Genomic DNA, 19,260 nt, shown 5'->3' with positions numbered 1-19,260 from the left:
TTTTTAAAAGGGAGTGGCCCTCAGTTGTATATGTGAAGGCGTTTTCGAGCTATCGACCTAAATGTGGACCAGGGGTTCCAGAACATCATCTGTTTATTTATATATATAATACCACGAACAGTATTCCTGCCATGATTCCAAAGGCTTTTGATTTCGCCCTGCAGAACTTTTTCATCACAGCTATGTTACACATTTTTTTCTAAAGATATATTTTGCGTCAAAAAACCAATCCAATCACCATTTTCCATCCCTTTTTTCGTATTTGGTATACAATTATGGCATTTTTTTAATTGTTCGAAATTTTCGATATCGAAAAAGTGGGCGTGGTCATAGTCGGATTTCACCCATTTTTAATACCAAGATAAAGTGAGTTCAGATAAGTACGTAAACTAAGTTTAGTAAAGATATATCAATTTTTGCTCAAGTTATCGTGTTAACGGTCGAGCGGAAGGACAGACGGTAAACTGTGTATAAAAACTGGGCGTCAACCGATTTCGCCCATTTTCACAGAAAAGAGTTATCGTCATAGAATCTATGCCCCTACCAAAATTCACAAGGATTGGTAAATTTTTGTTCGACTTATGGCATTAAAAGTATTCTAGACAAATTAAATGAAAAAGGGCTGAGCCACGCCCATTATGAACTTTTCTTTTATTTTTGTATTGCACCATATCATTATTGGAGTTGAATGTTGACATAATTTACTTATACTGTAAAGATATTAAATTTTTTGTTAAAATTTGACTTAAAAAAAAATTTTTTTTAAGTGGGCGTGTTCGTCATCCGTTTTTGCTAATTTTTATTTAGCACACATATAGTAATAGGAGTAACGTTCCTGCCAAATTTCATCATGATATCTCCAACTACTGCCAAATTACAGCTTGCAAAACTTTTACATTACCTTCTTTTAAAAGTGGGCGGTGCCACGCCCATTGTTCAAAATTTGACTAATTATCTATTCTGCGTCATAAGGTCAACCCACCTACCAACTTTCATCGCTTTATCCGTCTTTGGTAATGAAATATCGCACTTTTTCGGTTTTTCGAAATTTTCGATATCGAAAAAGTGGGCATGGTTATAGTCCGATTTCGTTCATTTTAAATAGCGATCTGAGATGAGTGCCCAGGAACCTACATATCAAATTTCATCAAGATAACTCAAAATGTACTCAAGTTATCGTGTTTACGGACAGACGGACGGACGGACATGGCTAAATGGATTTCTTTTTTCGCGCAGATCATTTTGATATATAGAAGTCTGTATCTATCTCGATTAGTTTATGCCATTACGGATTGCCGTTATGCGAACAAAACAAATATACTCTGTGAGCTCTGCTCAGCTAAGTATAAAAAATTAATATATACGTATATATCAAATGAAAATGAAATATAAAAATAAATATCATGTCCATTTACCATTCCAATTCGGCTTCCATACGAATATCTTCATTTATATTACACAACATACCAGTGCTCTCATGACGACGATAAACCGTTACATAAGGGATTTTGTCTGGCTTATTCATTTTTACCTTTAAAAAGAAAATTAATAAACAGGCATTTAAGTGCATTTGAAGTATTAACTTACAAAAGCTGCGCAATTGGGCGGTAACAGAGCGCGCATGCGCCCCACAATGCTTTTATTTACTGGCGGTATATTGTGTAGCCGCGCACGAATGGCTTGCCTGGGAAATTTACTTAACGCAGTGCTTAAAGATTCCAAGCGGAAAATGTTCGAAATATGCGTGTGTCGCGTTATGCCATAGTCTACATATAAAATATCGAATTCTTCATCCTCTGGACGATAGCTCGCTAAGTCTGTAAGCGCGCCACGATACCATTGTGTATGGTCGCTATCTGTATTATCACAAATCAAAAAGAGATTCGAGCGTTTCAAATCAGTAGCGGTAATTTTGTGTTGATCTTGTTTGAATTTGGCTTCAATGAGTTGTTGAATTAATTTCTAAAACATGTAAATTTAAAAGTTGCGCACAAAAAATTAATGGCTTTTATATTTCCAAAACACTACTAACCTGCACATATTTGAAATCACTATTGAGTATCTGCAAATATAAATCACCTTCATCGCTCACATGTGATACCAGCACATTCGTAGCACCTTTATGTTTAATCTCTGGTGGTGGTGTATCATCACAAATTTTGCTTAATAACAATGGATTCAAATTCACATCCTCCTCTGTGGAGGTGTCATACAGCACAACTTGCATTTTACCACAAGCGCTTGATTCTGTATTGTAGAAATCACTTTCTTTAGTTAAAATTTCACCAACAACCGATTTGCTTGACAACATCGTATCCAAGTGACGTCGCGCATTAGGATTACCAGCAAAATCTTCTAAACCGAATAATGACAATGGCACTGCTTGCGCCGGCAAACGTAAAAATTGCGCATCACATATATACAACTTATTTACGGCCACCCAATCGCTATCACCATAGTCAATGAAGAAACAATGTGCCGTGGCATTCGGTTTGTCCAATTCCTCCACACGTACTCGATGCCAACATTCGTTGATGCACACCAAATAGATGTTTTTATTGGTGAGTGCTATTGGTCTTGTCTTTTGTGTTGCCATGTACAAATCGATATCATTCATTACATTATCGAAGCGTTCGCTATATTCCTTGCCAAAGAGACGTGCCCACACATCAATCGTCGAAGCACAGTACGTAATGTATAATTGCCAATATTTTTGTTTCCAAGGTAGCGCAATGCCATCCATTTGTATGACTCCACCGCTGGCACCATCTATTTGTGAAGATTTCATCAATTATTGATTAGTTCGATAAAAAATTTTAATTAAAAAAATAATAATTAATATAGGAATTAAAATTTGCAAGATTTGGTATGCCTACTGGTTAGAACGATTTAAATTCTTGTTATTGAGTGTGGGCATGGTATAAAAAAGAATGTAGTTTCACTCTAAAATTTTTAACGCATTTGGGGATTTTTGAAGTTTCATAATCTTTGTTGTTTTGCTAGAAGCGTTGCCATACCGTTACTGTTTAAGGCGAAATTGTGGTTTTTTGGGATGGAAATTTCCTTCAGGATGAAAACCAATGATCATCTGATACAATAATAATAATCTTTAGCTCGATTTATGTGCATACATATCGATTGATAATACAGTAAAATATGCAATTATATTGAAAAATAGTGGATAGTGACTCATACCTTGGTTAAAGACTCGTATCTTTATGGCAACTTAACCCCTAGACAGAAAAAACTACACGAAGAATCCTGCTGTTCTATCATGGCCCTATTATCATGCCTCTACAGTGGATATTTCTCAAGGCATGTTGAGAAAAAGTGTACCTCCAAAGTCTGCAGTGAGTGGTAGGTGTTATTTTGTTACGTTTGGGGACGCCACATCCATGTCAATGCTGAAAGGGTACAGAATGTATATAGGCGGGGCGTGCCTCAAGGTGACACCTGGTACAATGGCAATAGAACTATCATAACTAGTGGCTAACATGCAGAGCTACAGGGCTTTGTTCTCCATAAAAAGGGTTTAACAATTCCCTCATCAAGAGGTGCGCTTGAATTATACAATAAATAAAACATGTGGACTTGTAGTCAATTTATCTCCATTCAATTTCATAAAAATTGCTTTTAAGTATGCTAAACTCTTTAGAAATTGCAGTGTTGGTTTACAAGACCTCCTTTGGGCAATCAATTGACAAACGTATATGTTTTGTCAACATATTCTGAGCAAACGTACGAACATTTAAGAAGGCTATACTCCCTGGCTTTGTATACTTCGATCCATGTTTCTTCCACCAAAGCAATTTTCGGAAGCTCGAAAAACTTATTAAAAACTTCCTTTTCTAGGCTGACATTTCGTATTAAAATATTTCCAACGCATGCGGCTTATTTTTATACTCAGCGTGCTTTGCACACGGAGTATATTAACTTTGATTCGATAACGGTTGGTTGTACAGGTATAAAGGAATCGAGATAGATATAGACTTCCTATATCAAAATCAGCAGTATCGAAAAAAATTTGATTGAGCCATGTCCGTCCGTCCGTCCGTTAGCACGATAACTTGGGTAAATATTGAGATATCTTCACCAAATTTGGTACACTAGCTTATCTGGACCCAGAATAGATATAGGTATTGAAAATGAGTGAAATCGGATGATAACCACGTCCACTTTTTATATATATAAAATTTTGGAAAACACAAAAAACCTGATAATTTAGTAAATAATACCCCTAGAATGTTGAAATTTGACATGTGGACTGATATTGAGACTCTTAGGTTAGGTTAGGTTAGGTTGGGTGGTAGCTTCCCTGATGAGAGGAAGCTCACTTGGACAACATGACGGTCCGTTGTGATACCACATATAATAAACTAAACTAATGGTGACGTAGATATAACTACTTAGAGAATCGTTGGGTAGCAACGATAAAGTTCCGAATGATCCCGATCTCAACCTTGGATAGCTCCTCGGGAGATCCAAGTGAGTCACGACCAAAATACTTTCGCCTAGTTCTGGCAAAAGCTGGGCAGTCAAGCATAAAGTGATTTGGTGATTCCACCTCATCATCCTCCATACAGCTGCAGCAGGATGGAGTTTCCAATATATTGAGACGTACCGCATGGATACCCATGGGACAGTGCCCTGTCAAAACCCCAATGACCATTGATAGGTGAGCCTTAGTGAACCCAATTATTTCAGCAGACCTCCTGCCATCCACTTTCGGCCAGAAAGATCTTGATATCCTACAAGACGTAGTGTCCGCCCAACGTTTGCTGAGCTGACTCGAGGCCCAGCTATGGAAGAGCAATCCACAGGTGGCTAGCGGAATCCCGAAATCCCTACAGCCATCTTCATCCGGTTCAGTTGTACCGATTCGGGCTAAGAGATCCGCTTGACAGTTACCCGGAATATCACTATGGCCCGGGACCCAGATAATCTTAATTGTAAAATAATTCGATGCAATCGCAAGTGTGGTCAGGCACTCCCAGACCACCCTCGATCGCACTGTAGTTGAGCTCAAGGCCTTTATAGCCGCTTGGCTATCAGAGTAGATGTTAAATTCCCTAACCGTAGTAGCGCTGGTTAGCATTTCATCCACCGCATCCTTAATCGCAGCAACTTCCGCTTGGAATACACTGCAGTGATCAGCCAACTTAAACTTGCGGCTTACATTTAGCTCTTGACAAAAGACCCCCCCGCCAACCTTTCCGTCCAACTTCGACCCATCCGTGAACAAGTTAACCGGTCCCATGCCCCAGATAATTCCTCTTCTCCACTCCTCCCTCGGGGGAATGACTGGGGTGAAGGTTGTATAGGGAGCGGCCACCGGCATGCAATAGTCCGGTCTGTCCGGGATAAAGTCGAAACTAGTAAGAAGGCTAGAGTGTCCGAAGTCAGAAAGCATATAACCCATATCACGAAGCCTGACCAACGACCGGGCCGCGGCTGCCTTTCCCGCAATATCTACTGGATGTATATTCAGCATGACATTCAGTGCCAAGGTAGGTGTTGTTCTCATAGCGCCACTGATGCCGATAAGCGCCGTCCGTTGCACTGACACTAGCATTTTGGAGGTGCTCGCCGTGTCCAGTGACTCTTGATAAAAATTTGGAAAATTTTTTTAAAATGGGCGTGGCACCGCCCACTTGTGATAAAATCAATTTTACAAATATTATTAATCATAAATCAAAAACAGTTAAACCTATCGTAACAAAATTCGGCAGAGCGGTTGCTTTTACTATAAGGAATGCTTTGAAGAAAAATCACGAAAACGGTTAAGGACCATGCCCACTTTTATATAAAAGATTTTTAAAAGGGTCGTGGACGAATAAAATAATCTATATCTTTGCAAAAAAGAGCTTTATATCAATGGTATTTCATTTCCCAAGTGGATTTATAACAATAAATAGGAAAAACTTCAAATTAAAAAAAATGGGCGTGGCACCTCCCTTTTTATGACTAAGTAATTTTCTATGTTTCGGGAACCATAACTCGAATAAAAATGAACCCATCGTAATGAAATTGTCTACACATATTTTCCTTATAGCAGAAAATTATTCTTGTAAAAATGGACGGGATCGGTTAAAGACCACGCCCACTTTTATATAAAAGATTTTTAAAAGGGTAGTAGACTAGAATAATAAGCTATAACTTAGCAAGAAATACATAGTTTTGAATCAATGCTATTTCACTTATCAAGTTTTACTGTAAGAGGAAATGGGGACATTTTTTTTAAACGGGCTGTGCCACGTGTTATGTAGAATGTAATTTATCTGAAATGAAATGTACAATTGAAGCTCACGCTCAGTATATAATGTTCGGTTACACCCGAACTTAGACACCTTTACTTGTTTTTTTTTTTCTTTTTTATTTAAAATAGCTTTGGAAGTAATTTAGTCCTATCCGGATAAATCTGACATAAATACCGCCGCATCTCCGTCTTCCTCTGCGTCAGCTGTTAATGGCACTAATGCTGAAGTTACCATTGCGAATGTCAACAACAATCATCAACATCAGAAGGTAAATGATGCAATGAAGAATAATGATGATAAACAAATGCGCATTATTGGTTCGAATGTAAGCACTGAGCTTAGAGTTGCTAAGACTAAGTGGATTCATATTGCGTCGTTTTTGCCATCCGTTATAGAGGACAATATTATTGAATACGTCTCTAAGTATTCTGGGATACGAAGAGATTTGCTTTCTTGTCACGGGCTTATCAGGAAAGGTACTGCCGTTGAATCATTGAAGCGAATTACATTCAAACTTGGTGTTCCCGATTCTTGGTTTGATAAGATGCTCAACCCTGAGCTTTGGCCTGCCGGTGTGACGGTTTGCCCTTTTCGGTTTGGCCGAAAAAGGTTCGAACCGAAGACATAGTCGCTAATTCTAGTAGATCTATTAATAAATCAAAATCGAATTATGCGCTTTATTATCAAAATGTTAGTGGTATGAGTACCAAATCGTCACAATTCTATTGTAACGTTAGTTCACACGAATATGATATATTAGCTCTGTCCTGGTTGAATGAAAATTTTTCATCTAACGAATTTTTTGACAGCTATTATAACGTATTTCGTAATGATCGGTGCCCGAACACCACCGGTCTTGAGAGGGGTGGTGGTGTTTTAATTGCTATTAGAGCAGATCTATGTAGTAAACTGATTACTAATGATTTGATAGATGGTGGCGTTGAACAAATCTGTGTAAGCGTTAAGTTTAATGACAATAAAACAATAATAATCGTGTTGTCTTATATTCCGCCAAGTAGTGAAATTGCTGTCTATCGAAAACATTTAGATAATGTAAATAGTGTCATAAGTACTGCTAATCCGTCTGATGAGATTATATATCTAGGCGACTTTAACTTAAGTAATATCTCCTGGTCAAGTGGCTGTAATAATTTACCCACAAATATCAGATCCGATATCGATGTGCTTGTTGTTAGCACTTTGTTCTCGTATGGCTTAAAACAATAAAATACTCAACCAAACAGTAATGGTAGGTTCCTTGATCTCGTTTTTGGATCTGATGATTTAAGAATATCTTGCCTGGAGTGTCTATCTCCAATCTTGGAAAACAGTTTACATCACAATGCTTTGGTTGCAAATTTCGAGTTTTATAGCTTTGATAAAAACCCAGCTGCAAATATTTCAGAATATAATTATTTCAAGGCTGATGCTCCAGCGATAAACGAGTTTCTCCTCTACACTGATTGGTCCTTCTTGGACTCCGCTAATGGGCCTGAGGCTTCCTATGAACTCTTAAAGCAAAGACTTTCATTAGCAGTCTCGAATTTTGTTCCGCGAAAACGGAAAATTCTAATAATATTAAAAATAAAAAACGTAAGGCCTTTAAGAAATATAAAAGGAGCAGGAGTGAATCTGATCGTCTTACCTTTGTCAGGCTTAAATCGACTTTTAACTGTCTCAATAAGTTCTTGTTTAGACAATATATGAATAATCTGGAATCAAAACTGAAGACGAATCCATCTAGTCTCTGGTCGGTGATTAATTCCAAGAGGCGGACTAACGGATTTCCGACGTGCATGGAGTATGACGGTGTATCGTCCAGTAATACGGTAGATATTTGTAACTTATTTGCCAAATTATTTCATAAGGTATACTCAGATCCTACCTCTTCACCTAGTCCGACATTCTACTCTGGTTCTCCGCGTCAAATTTCTTCTTTCCGAAATTTCTAGTCCGAAATCAGATAGCGAGGGATTTTCCCCGTTATTCTTCAAACTATGTTCAAATACAAATTCTGAACCCCTGGCAATTTCTTTTCCAAGGATGCTTGAACCATGGGATATTTTTAGACTCTTGGAAGTTATGCTCCATAAATCCGGTATTCAAGTCTGGTGACCGCAATGATATTCGCAACTACAGACCTATTGTTAAGCAGAGTACTCTGGCAAAACTATTCAATAGTATCCTTCATAGCAAATTGTTTGACTACATAGTCAAGGCTATTGTTGAGTGTCAGCATGGGTTTTTTCCTGGCAGGTCTACTTCTACCAATCTGGCTTTAGTCACTAGCCAAATTGTAGATGCCTTTGAGAACCATGCGCAACTAGACGTCATCTATACTGACTTCTCGAAAGCATTTGACAAGGTCGACCACTCTATACTATTGCACAAACTGGGGATGTACGGAGCGACCGGAAGTTTGCTGAAGTTCTTCTCAAGTTTCTTATCGAATAGAAAGCTTTTTGTGTCAATCGGAGCAAACCAGTCTACTGCGCTTATTAACGCTTGGTCTGGAATCCCACAGGGAACCCACTGTGGCCCTCTGTTGTTCCTAATTTTTATTAATGATCTGCCTCAAGAATACAAATTTGCTAAATGTTTAATGTTTGCAGACGACGTCAAACTCTTTCTAAACGTACGGGATACTTCTGACTGCATTAACTTGCAATATGAACTCGATTCTTTTAATGAATGGTCTCCAAGTAATAACCTACTTTTAAATACTAACAAATGCTGCGTGGTTTCCTATTCAAAAAGGGTCACTACCACCTTTTTCAACTACAAATTAAATGCTGGATCTTTAAACCGTTGTCGAGAGATAAAAGATCTGGGTGTAATTTTTGACAACCAACTCTCTTTTTCTGGTCACATCGACTTTATTATTTCCAAATCTTTTGCAATGGCTGGGGTTATTAGACGTAATTCCAGTGACTTCAAGGATCCGATGACTTTGAAGGCACTTTTTACGGCATTGGTAAGAAGTCGTCTGGAATATTGCTCGATTATATGGAGTATATTCTATCAAGGCAGCTCACATAAAATTGAGAGAGTTCAAAGATTTTTCACCAAAATTGCTTTGTGTATGCTTCACTGGCCCGATGGCCTCCCATCGTATATCGGCAGGCGTAAATTGCTCGGACTCCAGGCTTTGTATGATCGTAGAACTTGTATCTCACTCATGCTTGCCTATCACGTTACCAACGGTAATATAAACTGTCCTGATTTATCTAATTTATTCGTTTCATACATTCCACCACGTGATCTAAGGCACACCAGACTATTTGTTGAAGTAACTCATCGAACGAATTACGCGTTGAATGAACCCATATCCAAGGCTTTACACCTTGCAAATGATATAGTGGGCTTCTTAACTTTAATAATAGCATTTATAAATTTAAGCTTGAACTTTTCTCTATTTTTAACTAGTCTGTAAGGAAGTCTGTACTTTTTAGACCGAAATAAATATAATAAATAATAATAATAAATGAAATCCATTAAAATTAGAAAAAATCGTAACGTTTTTCAATCTGGTAGCTTGTTTTTGGTGAAACTGTCATTGTCCCCGCAAAAGTCAAGTGGCTAACGTCACACTTAATGGAACTACCTCCATTTTTGTATCCGTAAGCTTGAAACCAGGCATGCTTAACCAACGAACCGATATCATTTCGTTACGATAATTAACGTTAATAAACGAAACAAAGTCATTTCGTTTCGTTTATTAACGGTTAGAACGTCAAATTAACGAAATGATTTTGTTTCGTTTTCTGCCATATCAAAACGAAATCAAATCGTTTATGTTGATTATTAATTTCAAACTATGCTGGCAAAGCTGATTGATGGCGGAGTCATTAAGGTGAAAGAATTAGTCAAGCTGATTGCAACTTTTCTCATGAATTTTGACAGTACGAACTGTTAGCGTTAAAATGCGGGTTGCGGGTTGTAAGGTTTACTTACGCGAGGATTATAGCCGATTATAAAAAACACTTCCACTTGTTTTTCTTTGTTTAATTACTTTAAGATAAACGGAAGTAGCCATTGACAGCTGACAGTCAGTGCTGCCAATGCCACTAATTGACGTTTGATATGATTACATATAGAGATGCCAATTAGGCGCAAACATGCCGGCCGCTTTGAACGACCGTTCAAAATTAGAAAAAGGTACAAAGTATTTAAAGTTTACATCAATAAAATTCAAAATGAAAAAATGTCTGTTTTTGTTGGTAATAATGATAGCTTCGCAATAGGTCTTAGCAGCTCTCCTTCGGATGTTCGTAGGTTGACAATTCGTACGCGATCATCTGAGCCGGTATAGCTGTCGAGAACTCAACCAAGTTTCCATTTAGTGGGCGGAGCGTTGTTGTCGTGTATAACTACGACATCATCTCGTTGTAGGTTTTGCGTTGGAAGAACCCACTTCGATCGTCGCTGAAGATTCGCGAGATATTCGTCTCGCCATCGCTTCCAGAAGTGATGCCTTATTGCTGTGATTGCTTGCCACCGCTGATGAAGGTTGCCCCTGAAAGGTTCTGTGTCAAGCTCCGGTAACCCCTTTATTGGTTCGCCGATCATAAAGTGCCCAGGTGTTAGCACTTCGAAGTCTTTTATGTAAGAAGGTATCCAGCAGAGTGGTCGAGAATTGACGCATGCTTCCACCTCGGTTAGGACTGTTGAAAACTCTTCGTAAGATAGTAACGCGGAGTCTAGTACGCGTTTTAAATGGTACTTTATGCGTTTAATTCCAGCCTCCCAATAGCCGCCCATATGTGGAGCGCTTGGAGGGTTAAAATGCCAGGTGACCTGGGTGTTGGCGAAGATGCCAACTTGTCGTCGTTAACGCACCTTTCAAACGCGGCACGTAGCTCCCTTTCGGCACCGACAAAGATCGTGCCATTGTCGGAGAACATATGCTGACAATGCCCTCTTCGGTTGGTGAAACGTTTGAATGGGGCGATAAAGCTTGCAGACGTGAGGTCTCCGGCCAATTCTAGGTGCATGGCGCCTGTGCTCGTACATATAAATGAGCAAATGTACGCCTTTGTTGATTTCGCGCCTCTACCATGAGTAACGCGACTAGGTGGTAGATCGGACATCTGCTGCTGTAGCAGTTTGCGGTTCAAGGGTTTGCATCGTACGCAATGGCGGTATGTACCCCGAACTAAATTGCGAATGCCAGGGATCCAAAATTTACGTTGTATAGCAGCTTGCATCATTTGCGGGTCAGCGTGCAACATACCGATGTGAGTTTCAGCGGCTATTGCTTTAGCGAGAGGTGAATTTTTAGGCAAAATAATGGGATGTTTTATATCGTTCGTGCACGATGCGTTCTTAATTCGACCTCCTACTCGTAAAATGCCTGCGTCGTGTAAAAACGGCTGATGACGAACGAGGCTACTACGTATCGGTGTTGGCTTCCCTTCCCTGCAATTAGAAATTTCTTGTTGGAAAACGTTAGCTTGGGAATACCTTACCAAATGTAATTCGGCTTTGCGGATTTCAGAGCATATTAACGGTCCGGACAGCCGTTCGTGTGCACTCGACTTCTGAGCAGATATGCGAGCGTTGTTTATGAAGCGAAGTATATGTGCGTTCACTCGTTTGAGTTTGTTGTAAGAGTGAAATTTCGTTAGTAAATCCCAATCTTCGTGCGTTTGCGTTACATGAGAACTAGCTTTGATTGATTTCAGTTCCAAATTCGTAGTATGTTTCGTTATGTGCTGCGTCCAAAAACGATCGGTTTCGGATAACCAGTGTGGCCCCTGCCACCATAAGCGGTGATCGAGGAGCTGTGCAGGTGTGAGACCCCGAGAAGCGCAATCTGCAGGGTTATGCTCTGATATGACGTGTCTCCAATGCGATAACGGCAAGACTTCTTGTACATCGGCTACACGATTTGCAATGAACGTTGCCCAACGATTTGGATTTGATTGCAGCCATGCCAACACTATCGTTGAGTCTGACCACGCGTACAGCTTTTCAAGTTTGTGACCAAAACTTTGTTGAATTAGGCGGACGAGTTTAGCGCCTAGATGGGCTGCGCAGAGTTCCAGACGAGGTAACGAAGTTGTTTTTAGCGGAGCTATTTTGGTTTTCACAGCAATGAGCACGACGTTTATCTCGTCGTCCGATGACTGAGTGCGGCAGTAGATAGCGGCTGCATAGGCAGCCTCTGATGCGTCAGTGAAAACATGGAACTCTGTGTCGGCGTTCGGACTAGTACCAAGCCAGCGATTTAGCTTCAGCGATGAAAGCATGGCCAGCTCTTTTCTATGCGTTAACCAATCTGTAGCTATCTCAGGCGGAACTAACTCATCCCAATCGGCATTACAACGCCAAATTCTTTGCAACCAAATTTTTGAGCGAATGGTGCATGGAGATATGAGGCCGAGAGGGTCGAAAATTTTGCTGGTATCGGAGAGAAAAATGCGTTTTGTTAATTCGCACTGGAGTGGCTCTATGTTGAAGGCTATCGCAAAAGAGTCGGTATCCGTGTGCCAAATACATCCTAGAGTTCGGATATCGCTTCCATCAGACAAGAGATGGGACACCTGTGTAGACGCATGCGGCATCTGTTGTCTCAATGGCTTGCAATTTGTTGCCCACTTCCGGAGCTCGAATCCACACTGAGATAAGACGTGTGAGATGTTACGTTGAAGCGCTTTCAGTTCTTGGAAAGAGTCGGAGCCGGAGAGCAAGTCATCCATGTAAAAATCTGACGTAACGATATTTGCGATATTTTGATATAACGCGCCAGCTTGTTGTGCCGCGCGATACAACGATTTGACAGCGAGATGAGAAGCGGATGCTACCCCATAGGTAACCCTTAATAGACGATAGTCGCGTATTGGCTGCGATGAATGCTCACGCCATACAATGCGTTGATAGTCGACGTCCCGTTTATCGACGTAGACCTGTCGATACATTTTCTCGATGTCCGCAATTATACCATAGCGATGGGTGCGGAAGCGGACTAAAATCAGGAAGAGATATTATTGGAACTGAGGACCAACCATTAGCGCCTCGTTTAACGAGTGCCCTGACGACGTCTTCATTGACGCGTTGAATACGACTCTAAACTTAGTAGTGGAACTTGTTTCTTTTATCACTGCGTGATGTGGCATATAGTATGCGGTTTGCGTTGTTGGAGTAGCTAGCTCCATATGACCCTTCCTAGGTGGTAGCTCTTCCAGCTCCCAAAACTTAGCGAGGAGGTCAGTTAGTTGCGTATTACAATAATGCGTTGAGATTACCCGGGGTTTTATTTGTGAGGGAGTCGCGTTGCCAAACAGCACCCACCCAAACACGGTGTTCTGTGCCATCGGAGTGTCATTTTCACCCTTTTTTAGGCCGTCGAGTAAAAACTTGTCCATTTCGTCCATGCCAATCAAGACATCTATCGGACCAGGCTTGAAATAGTTAGGGTCAGCAAGCGGTAAGCCACTGACATGCGGCCACCGTGATTCGGACAAGGCGTTTGTTGGTAGGTCGTTAGTAATTTTAGATAAAATAAGCGTACTCACGTGCAATTTAGAGTTTAGTGACTTTGGCGCTATGGATAACTTGACCTCACCCTTTGTGCGACCTCCTTGTACGGAACCAATACCCGTGACGCAAGCTGATGACGTATTTCGTGATAAGCGAAGTCGTTGAACGCAGGGCTCCGTGATGAACGAAGCATGTGAGCCGTTGTCGAACAGTGCCCTGGCTGGCTGCCAGCGGCCAGAGTTATCTTGCAATAAAATGTCAGCAGTAGCTAGTAATACTACGCGTTCAGCATCGGCGTAGTGCGACGTTACGTTGTTTTGGACGGCATTTTGCATAGCAGGAGCTGCCTCGTTTGTATTGAGATCAGCATGAAGAAGCGTTGTATGCAAAACGTTCTTTGCAGTTGTACGTGCGTTTGCGGCAGCGGGCACCATCTCCAAAGAGCGGGCTCGCGTTTCCAAAAAATCACGAAGCGATGTAAACGATGGCACATCGTCGGCTACAAGCGGTAATTCCCACTGTTTTCGCGTTTCATAGGCTAATTTCGAAACAGTCAAATGGACAAGCCAGTCGTCCCAAAATTCAACCGGGCGTTTGAGGGCACATAGCGTACCAACGTGCTGCAATGTTAAATTTAAAACGTGTTTAATTGCTTTTGCGAAGTCTTTCGATGCCTTTTCGATCGATGATAATGCTTTTATATGGCTGTCCACTATGATACGCATAACTTTATAGCGTGCTGTCAGCATATCCCAAGCTTCACTGTAGTTGCTGTCGCTTACAGCAAAACTACTAACTAATTCCAATGCTTCACCATTTAAACAATTGCGCAAGTATTGCAACTTCTGTCCGTCCGACAAACTTGCATTGGAATGCACTAGTGAACAGAATGCGTCATGAAAAGTGATCCATTTTGTTGGATCGCCACTAAAGGATGGTAACTGCAGCTTCGGTAGCGGCATGCGTGCAGGTGTAGTCGGAGTTACTGTAGGAGTTGGTTGCTTTTGTGGCGCAAGAATGCGCTTAAAATTTGATTTAGCGATCAAATACCACTCCTCACCTTGAATTTGTGCCTGCTCTTCTACTGCTGTGTTTTCGTCGCCACACGAAACCTCCACTTCTTCTTGTGCTTTGCAGAAACGTTCCCACTGCTCCTCTAGCAATTGCAAATATGTGGTTGCAGCCTCTGCATCGACCGCAAGCGAATCGGCTTTGCTCGATTGCAAATGACGCTTTAATGTATTTAAAGCAGAATCGCGAACTTTCAACGACGACATTTTTTATTTGCGGGTTTTTATGAAACTTATAAAATTAAAGCGATGTGGACTGTATTTTGCGGAAATATTGCGCGATCAGGGTTGATGGACCAAAATGTTAGCGTTAAAATGCGGGTTGCGGGTTGTAAGGTCTACTTACGCGAGGATTATAGTCGATTATAAAAAAACACTTCCACTTGTTTTTCTTTGTTTAATTACTTTAAGATAAACGGAAGTAGCCATTGACAGCTGAGAGTCAGTGCTGCCAATGCCACTAATTGACGTTTGATATGATTACATATAGAGGTGCCAATTAGGCGCAAACACGAACATTTCTCACAGTATTTTTGACATTAGCACCAACGAATTACACAAACAAATTACATGGAGTTTGTGTGTATGTCCGCTCGCTGTTACCACCTTACGGCTTCACCATGGCTATAGCATTGCCAGCACAATTCAAACATAAAGTATCACATTTTTGTTAACGTTTTTAACGTTAACGAAAGCTTTTCGTTTCGGTTAAAAACGAAATCCAATTTATCTTGATAATTTCTTTATCGATAATATTTCGAAGTGTTTCAACGGAAACGGTGGAAATTTTTTGATAAACGATTAGCTTAACGTTAAGGTGCTTCCCTGCTTGAAACACAATGCCATGAAGCCGCGAAATAAACGCGACGAACATCGGATTGTCAAAAATAGAATCCCCATAATTACATGAAGGTGAACACGATGAACGCCAAGAGCGAAATTTACGCGACGTCATTTTGCGACGATAGATTTATTTCTATCGTCGCCGCCGGGCGATGACGACACACATCCCAAGGGTTGCCGCTGTTCAATTTTTTAAGTATAAAAAAAGAAAACATAATATCCAAAAACAATTTTTTTTCTTTACATATAATTATACTCAGTTGAGCAGAGCTCACAGAGTATATTAACTTTGATTGGATAACGGTTGGTTGTACAGGTATAAAGGAATCGAGATAGATATAGACTTCCATATATCAAAATCATCAGGATCGAAAAAAAATTTGATTGAGCCATGCCCGTCCGTCCGTCTGTCCGTTAACACGATAACTTGAGTAAGTTTTGAGGTATCTTGATGAAATTTGGTATGTAGGTTCCTGAGCACTCATCTCAGATCGCTATTTAAAATGAACAATATCGGACTATAACCCACTTTTTCGATATCGAAAATTTCGAAAAACCGAAAAAGTGCGATAATTCATTACCAAAGACGGATAAAGCGATGAAACTTGGTAGGCGAGTTGAACTGATGACGCTGAATAGAAAATTAGTAAAATTTTGGACAATGGGCGTGGCACCGCCCACTTTTAAAAGAAGGTAATTTAAAACTTTTGCATGCTGTAATTTGGCAGTCGTTGAAGATATCATGATGAAATTTGGCAGGAACGTTACTCCTATTACTATATGTACGCTTAATAAAAACTAGCAAAATCGGAGAAGGACCACGCCCACTTTAAAAAAAAAAAAATTTGTTTAAAGTCAAATTTTAACAAAAAATTTAATATCTTTACAGTATATAAGTAAATTATGTCAACATTCAACTCCAGTAATGATATAGTGCAACAAAATGCAAAAATAAAAGAAAATTTCAAAATGGGCGTGGTTCCGCCCTTTTTCATTTAATTTGTCTAGGATACTTTTAATGCCATAAGTCGAATAAAAATTTACCAATCCTTGTGAAATTTGGTAGGGGCTTAGATTCTGGGACAATAACTTATTTCTGTGAAAAAGGGCGAAATCGGTTGAAGCCACGCCCAGTTTTTATACACGGTCGACCGTCTGTCCTTCCGCTCGGCCGTTAACACGATAACTCAGTTCACGTACTTATCTGAACTAACTTTGTATTAGTATAAAAAATGGCCGAAATCCGACTATGACCACGCCCACTTTTCCGATATCGAAAATTACCAAAAACGAAAAAAATGCCATAATTACCACGAGTTTTTGTAAGGCGGCAGGATCCAAGGGTAGTAGCCTTTAACGCTACCTTTCAAACAAAAGTAAAGAATTACAAACTACCTCCCTTTCATATCCATGCTCTCGGATCCTGTGGACCTTCCAAGTACCACGATGGGTAGCCGGGGACGGTGGTAGGATATAGGAATACATTTAAACGCAACAAAAAACACATAAATAAAATAATAAAATTCAAAAAAGCACACAAAAAATTTAATTTTTTTTAACTCTTCCCTTAGTGTGGAAAGATTTTTTTATTATACAATAGAATGTTCTTTAAATAATAATAATAAAAGGAAAAAATAAAAAAGAAAACAAGATTTACATTATGTAACCATTTATTATTAGTTCACCGTCCCTGGGATAAATAATAAAAGTGCCTAAAAACAAAAAATGGTCAATACTAATCTTACCAACACTAATGAGTTTTTTTTTTCTCTCCATAATGGAACACAGTTTATTTTTAATATCTGGCGTGTACGGCCTCAACATCTACAATTATGGCTCCCCACTAGTAACTATTGAGCACGGGCGTGGTTGGATCCTGAACGGACACTTCAGTTTAGTCCATGTGGTCGACCTAAACTACTTCAACACGGCTTTGGTCAAATTGATGGAGTCAACAGAGCACGATATTACAAGCAGGGCTGTGCGGACTGTGCTACAATTCCACCTAAATCAAACTAAGCTGCGTCTCGACGAACTACAAATAAGCAAATCACGAAGGGTACGTTCCATTGACTGGATTGGTTCAGCATGGAAGTGGATAGCTGGGTCTCCAGATTCAGCGGATTGGGACTATATTCTTCGAAGCATGAATGACGTGATAATAAACAACAATCACCAGTACCGGGTCAACGAAAAACTATTCAACGGTACCCGCGAGGCAATCACGAAAGCAAACGAAGCGATGCTCCACATTAACGCTATAAGCAAAAACATTAGCGAGGAGAATATCGAACTACTTGACCTAAGCAAAGTCCTTATCTTGAAGGAACAGGTGTCAGAAGTCGTCCAAGCGTGCCAAATGGCGAAATCTGGCGTAATCAACACAAATCTTCTTGATCGAGACGAGATTGGAAGGCTCATAATGGAGGAAGATTCCCTACCATATCAGAACACCATTGAAGCCATAGAGTACGGGTCGGCCTCCGTGTATTCAAACGGTAGCACACTTTTGTACGTACTCTCAATGCCAAAGGTAAAACCAGATGGCTACCGACTCCTAATAACACGGGCCGCTGTTATAAAAGGACAACACGTTGACCTCAGCTATAAAAAAATGCTAATAAACGAAGTTGAAACGTTCGGGGTGACCGAGGATTGCCCTTCGATCAGCAACACAACAATTTGCTCTACCAAATCCCTGACTAAACTACGGGAAAACGGGTGCCTAGCTAGGCTAGTTAAAGGTGGCGATGCCAAATGTCGCTTTGAACCAGACAACACCAAAACCGTCGAGATGATCACAGACTCAACAATATTTGTTACAAACTTTGAAGGCCTATTACAAGGGAAGAACTACTCCACAACCCTAAATGGAACGTACGTCATTATTTTGAACAACGAAACAGTCACGGTGGGAAATCAAACATTCACCAGCAGATCAGTACGCACAGCGCAGGCCCTGCCACCGCCCTTGGTAAACATCACGAGCGAAGGACTAAAATTGAACCTTAACTACATTCACGGCCTGAGCATGGAAAATATTAATCAGCTTAAACTTGGCAATAATTTTCACTTTTCGCTAATTTTTGACGCCCTTGCCTTGGCCGTTCTAGCAGCCGTATGCTACATTATCTGGAGAAAACTCACTACTACAATCAACTTTCCTAGACTAAATCAGACCACAGATCAGGACCAGCCAAGCCATGCAAAGGATCCTTCTGAAAAAGGAGCTCATCTGCGGGACGCAGATGTTTAAAGGGGGGGTACTTAACAAGGGGGCAGACACACTTAATTGTAAGAATGTGCTGACACCACACTTCAACAAACACAAGCAAAGCCAACGATCCGATATCATATTGCGTAAGTAGACAAAATGCAATCCATGGGAACTGCAGCGTAAGCGATGATATGCGGACAAAATGCAAGCCGTGTGATTCGCCACCCAAGCGATAAAATATTATTTTGGCCAACCGTGGGAAGTGCAGTGTCAGCAATTATGAAATCACTTAGATTAATGTAGAAGCTTAGAGCTTAGTTTAAGTTAATGATAAAGTCAGTCTGTTTTTGACATTGAACGGAAATAAATGGTAAATATTGTTAAGCGGAAA

General features: G+C 40.3%; 1 protein-coding gene across 2 annotated transcripts in view; it reads right to left on the bottom strand.

The window, feature by feature from the left end:
• tapas overlaps positions 1-19,260 on the bottom strand; it is a 124,997-nt gene that overhangs the window by 9,566 nt on the left and 96,171 nt on the right. For both annotated transcript variants that reach the window (XM_067771365.1, XM_067771364.1), the window contains exons 5-7: positions 2,033-2,769; positions 1,588-1,962; positions 1,416-1,531 (exon numbers count right to left, since the gene is read on the bottom strand). In XM_067771365.1, the coding sequence (XP_067627466.1) occupies positions 1,416-1,531; positions 1,588-1,962; positions 2,033-2,769 (1,228 nt within the window). The remainder of the gene's footprint in view (positions 1-1,415; positions 1,532-1,587; positions 1,963-2,032; positions 2,770-19,260) is intronic.

The sequence above is a fragment of the Eurosta solidaginis genome, chromosome 3, assembly GCF_040869045.1.
Source record: "Eurosta solidaginis isolate ZX-2024a chromosome 3, ASM4086904v1, whole genome shotgun sequence".
In the NCBI taxonomy this organism is placed as follows: Eukaryota; Metazoa; Arthropoda; class Insecta; order Diptera; family Tephritidae; genus Eurosta; species Eurosta solidaginis.
Note: the sequence above shows the minus strand (reverse complement) of the source record. Positions and strands in the feature narration are given on the sequence as shown.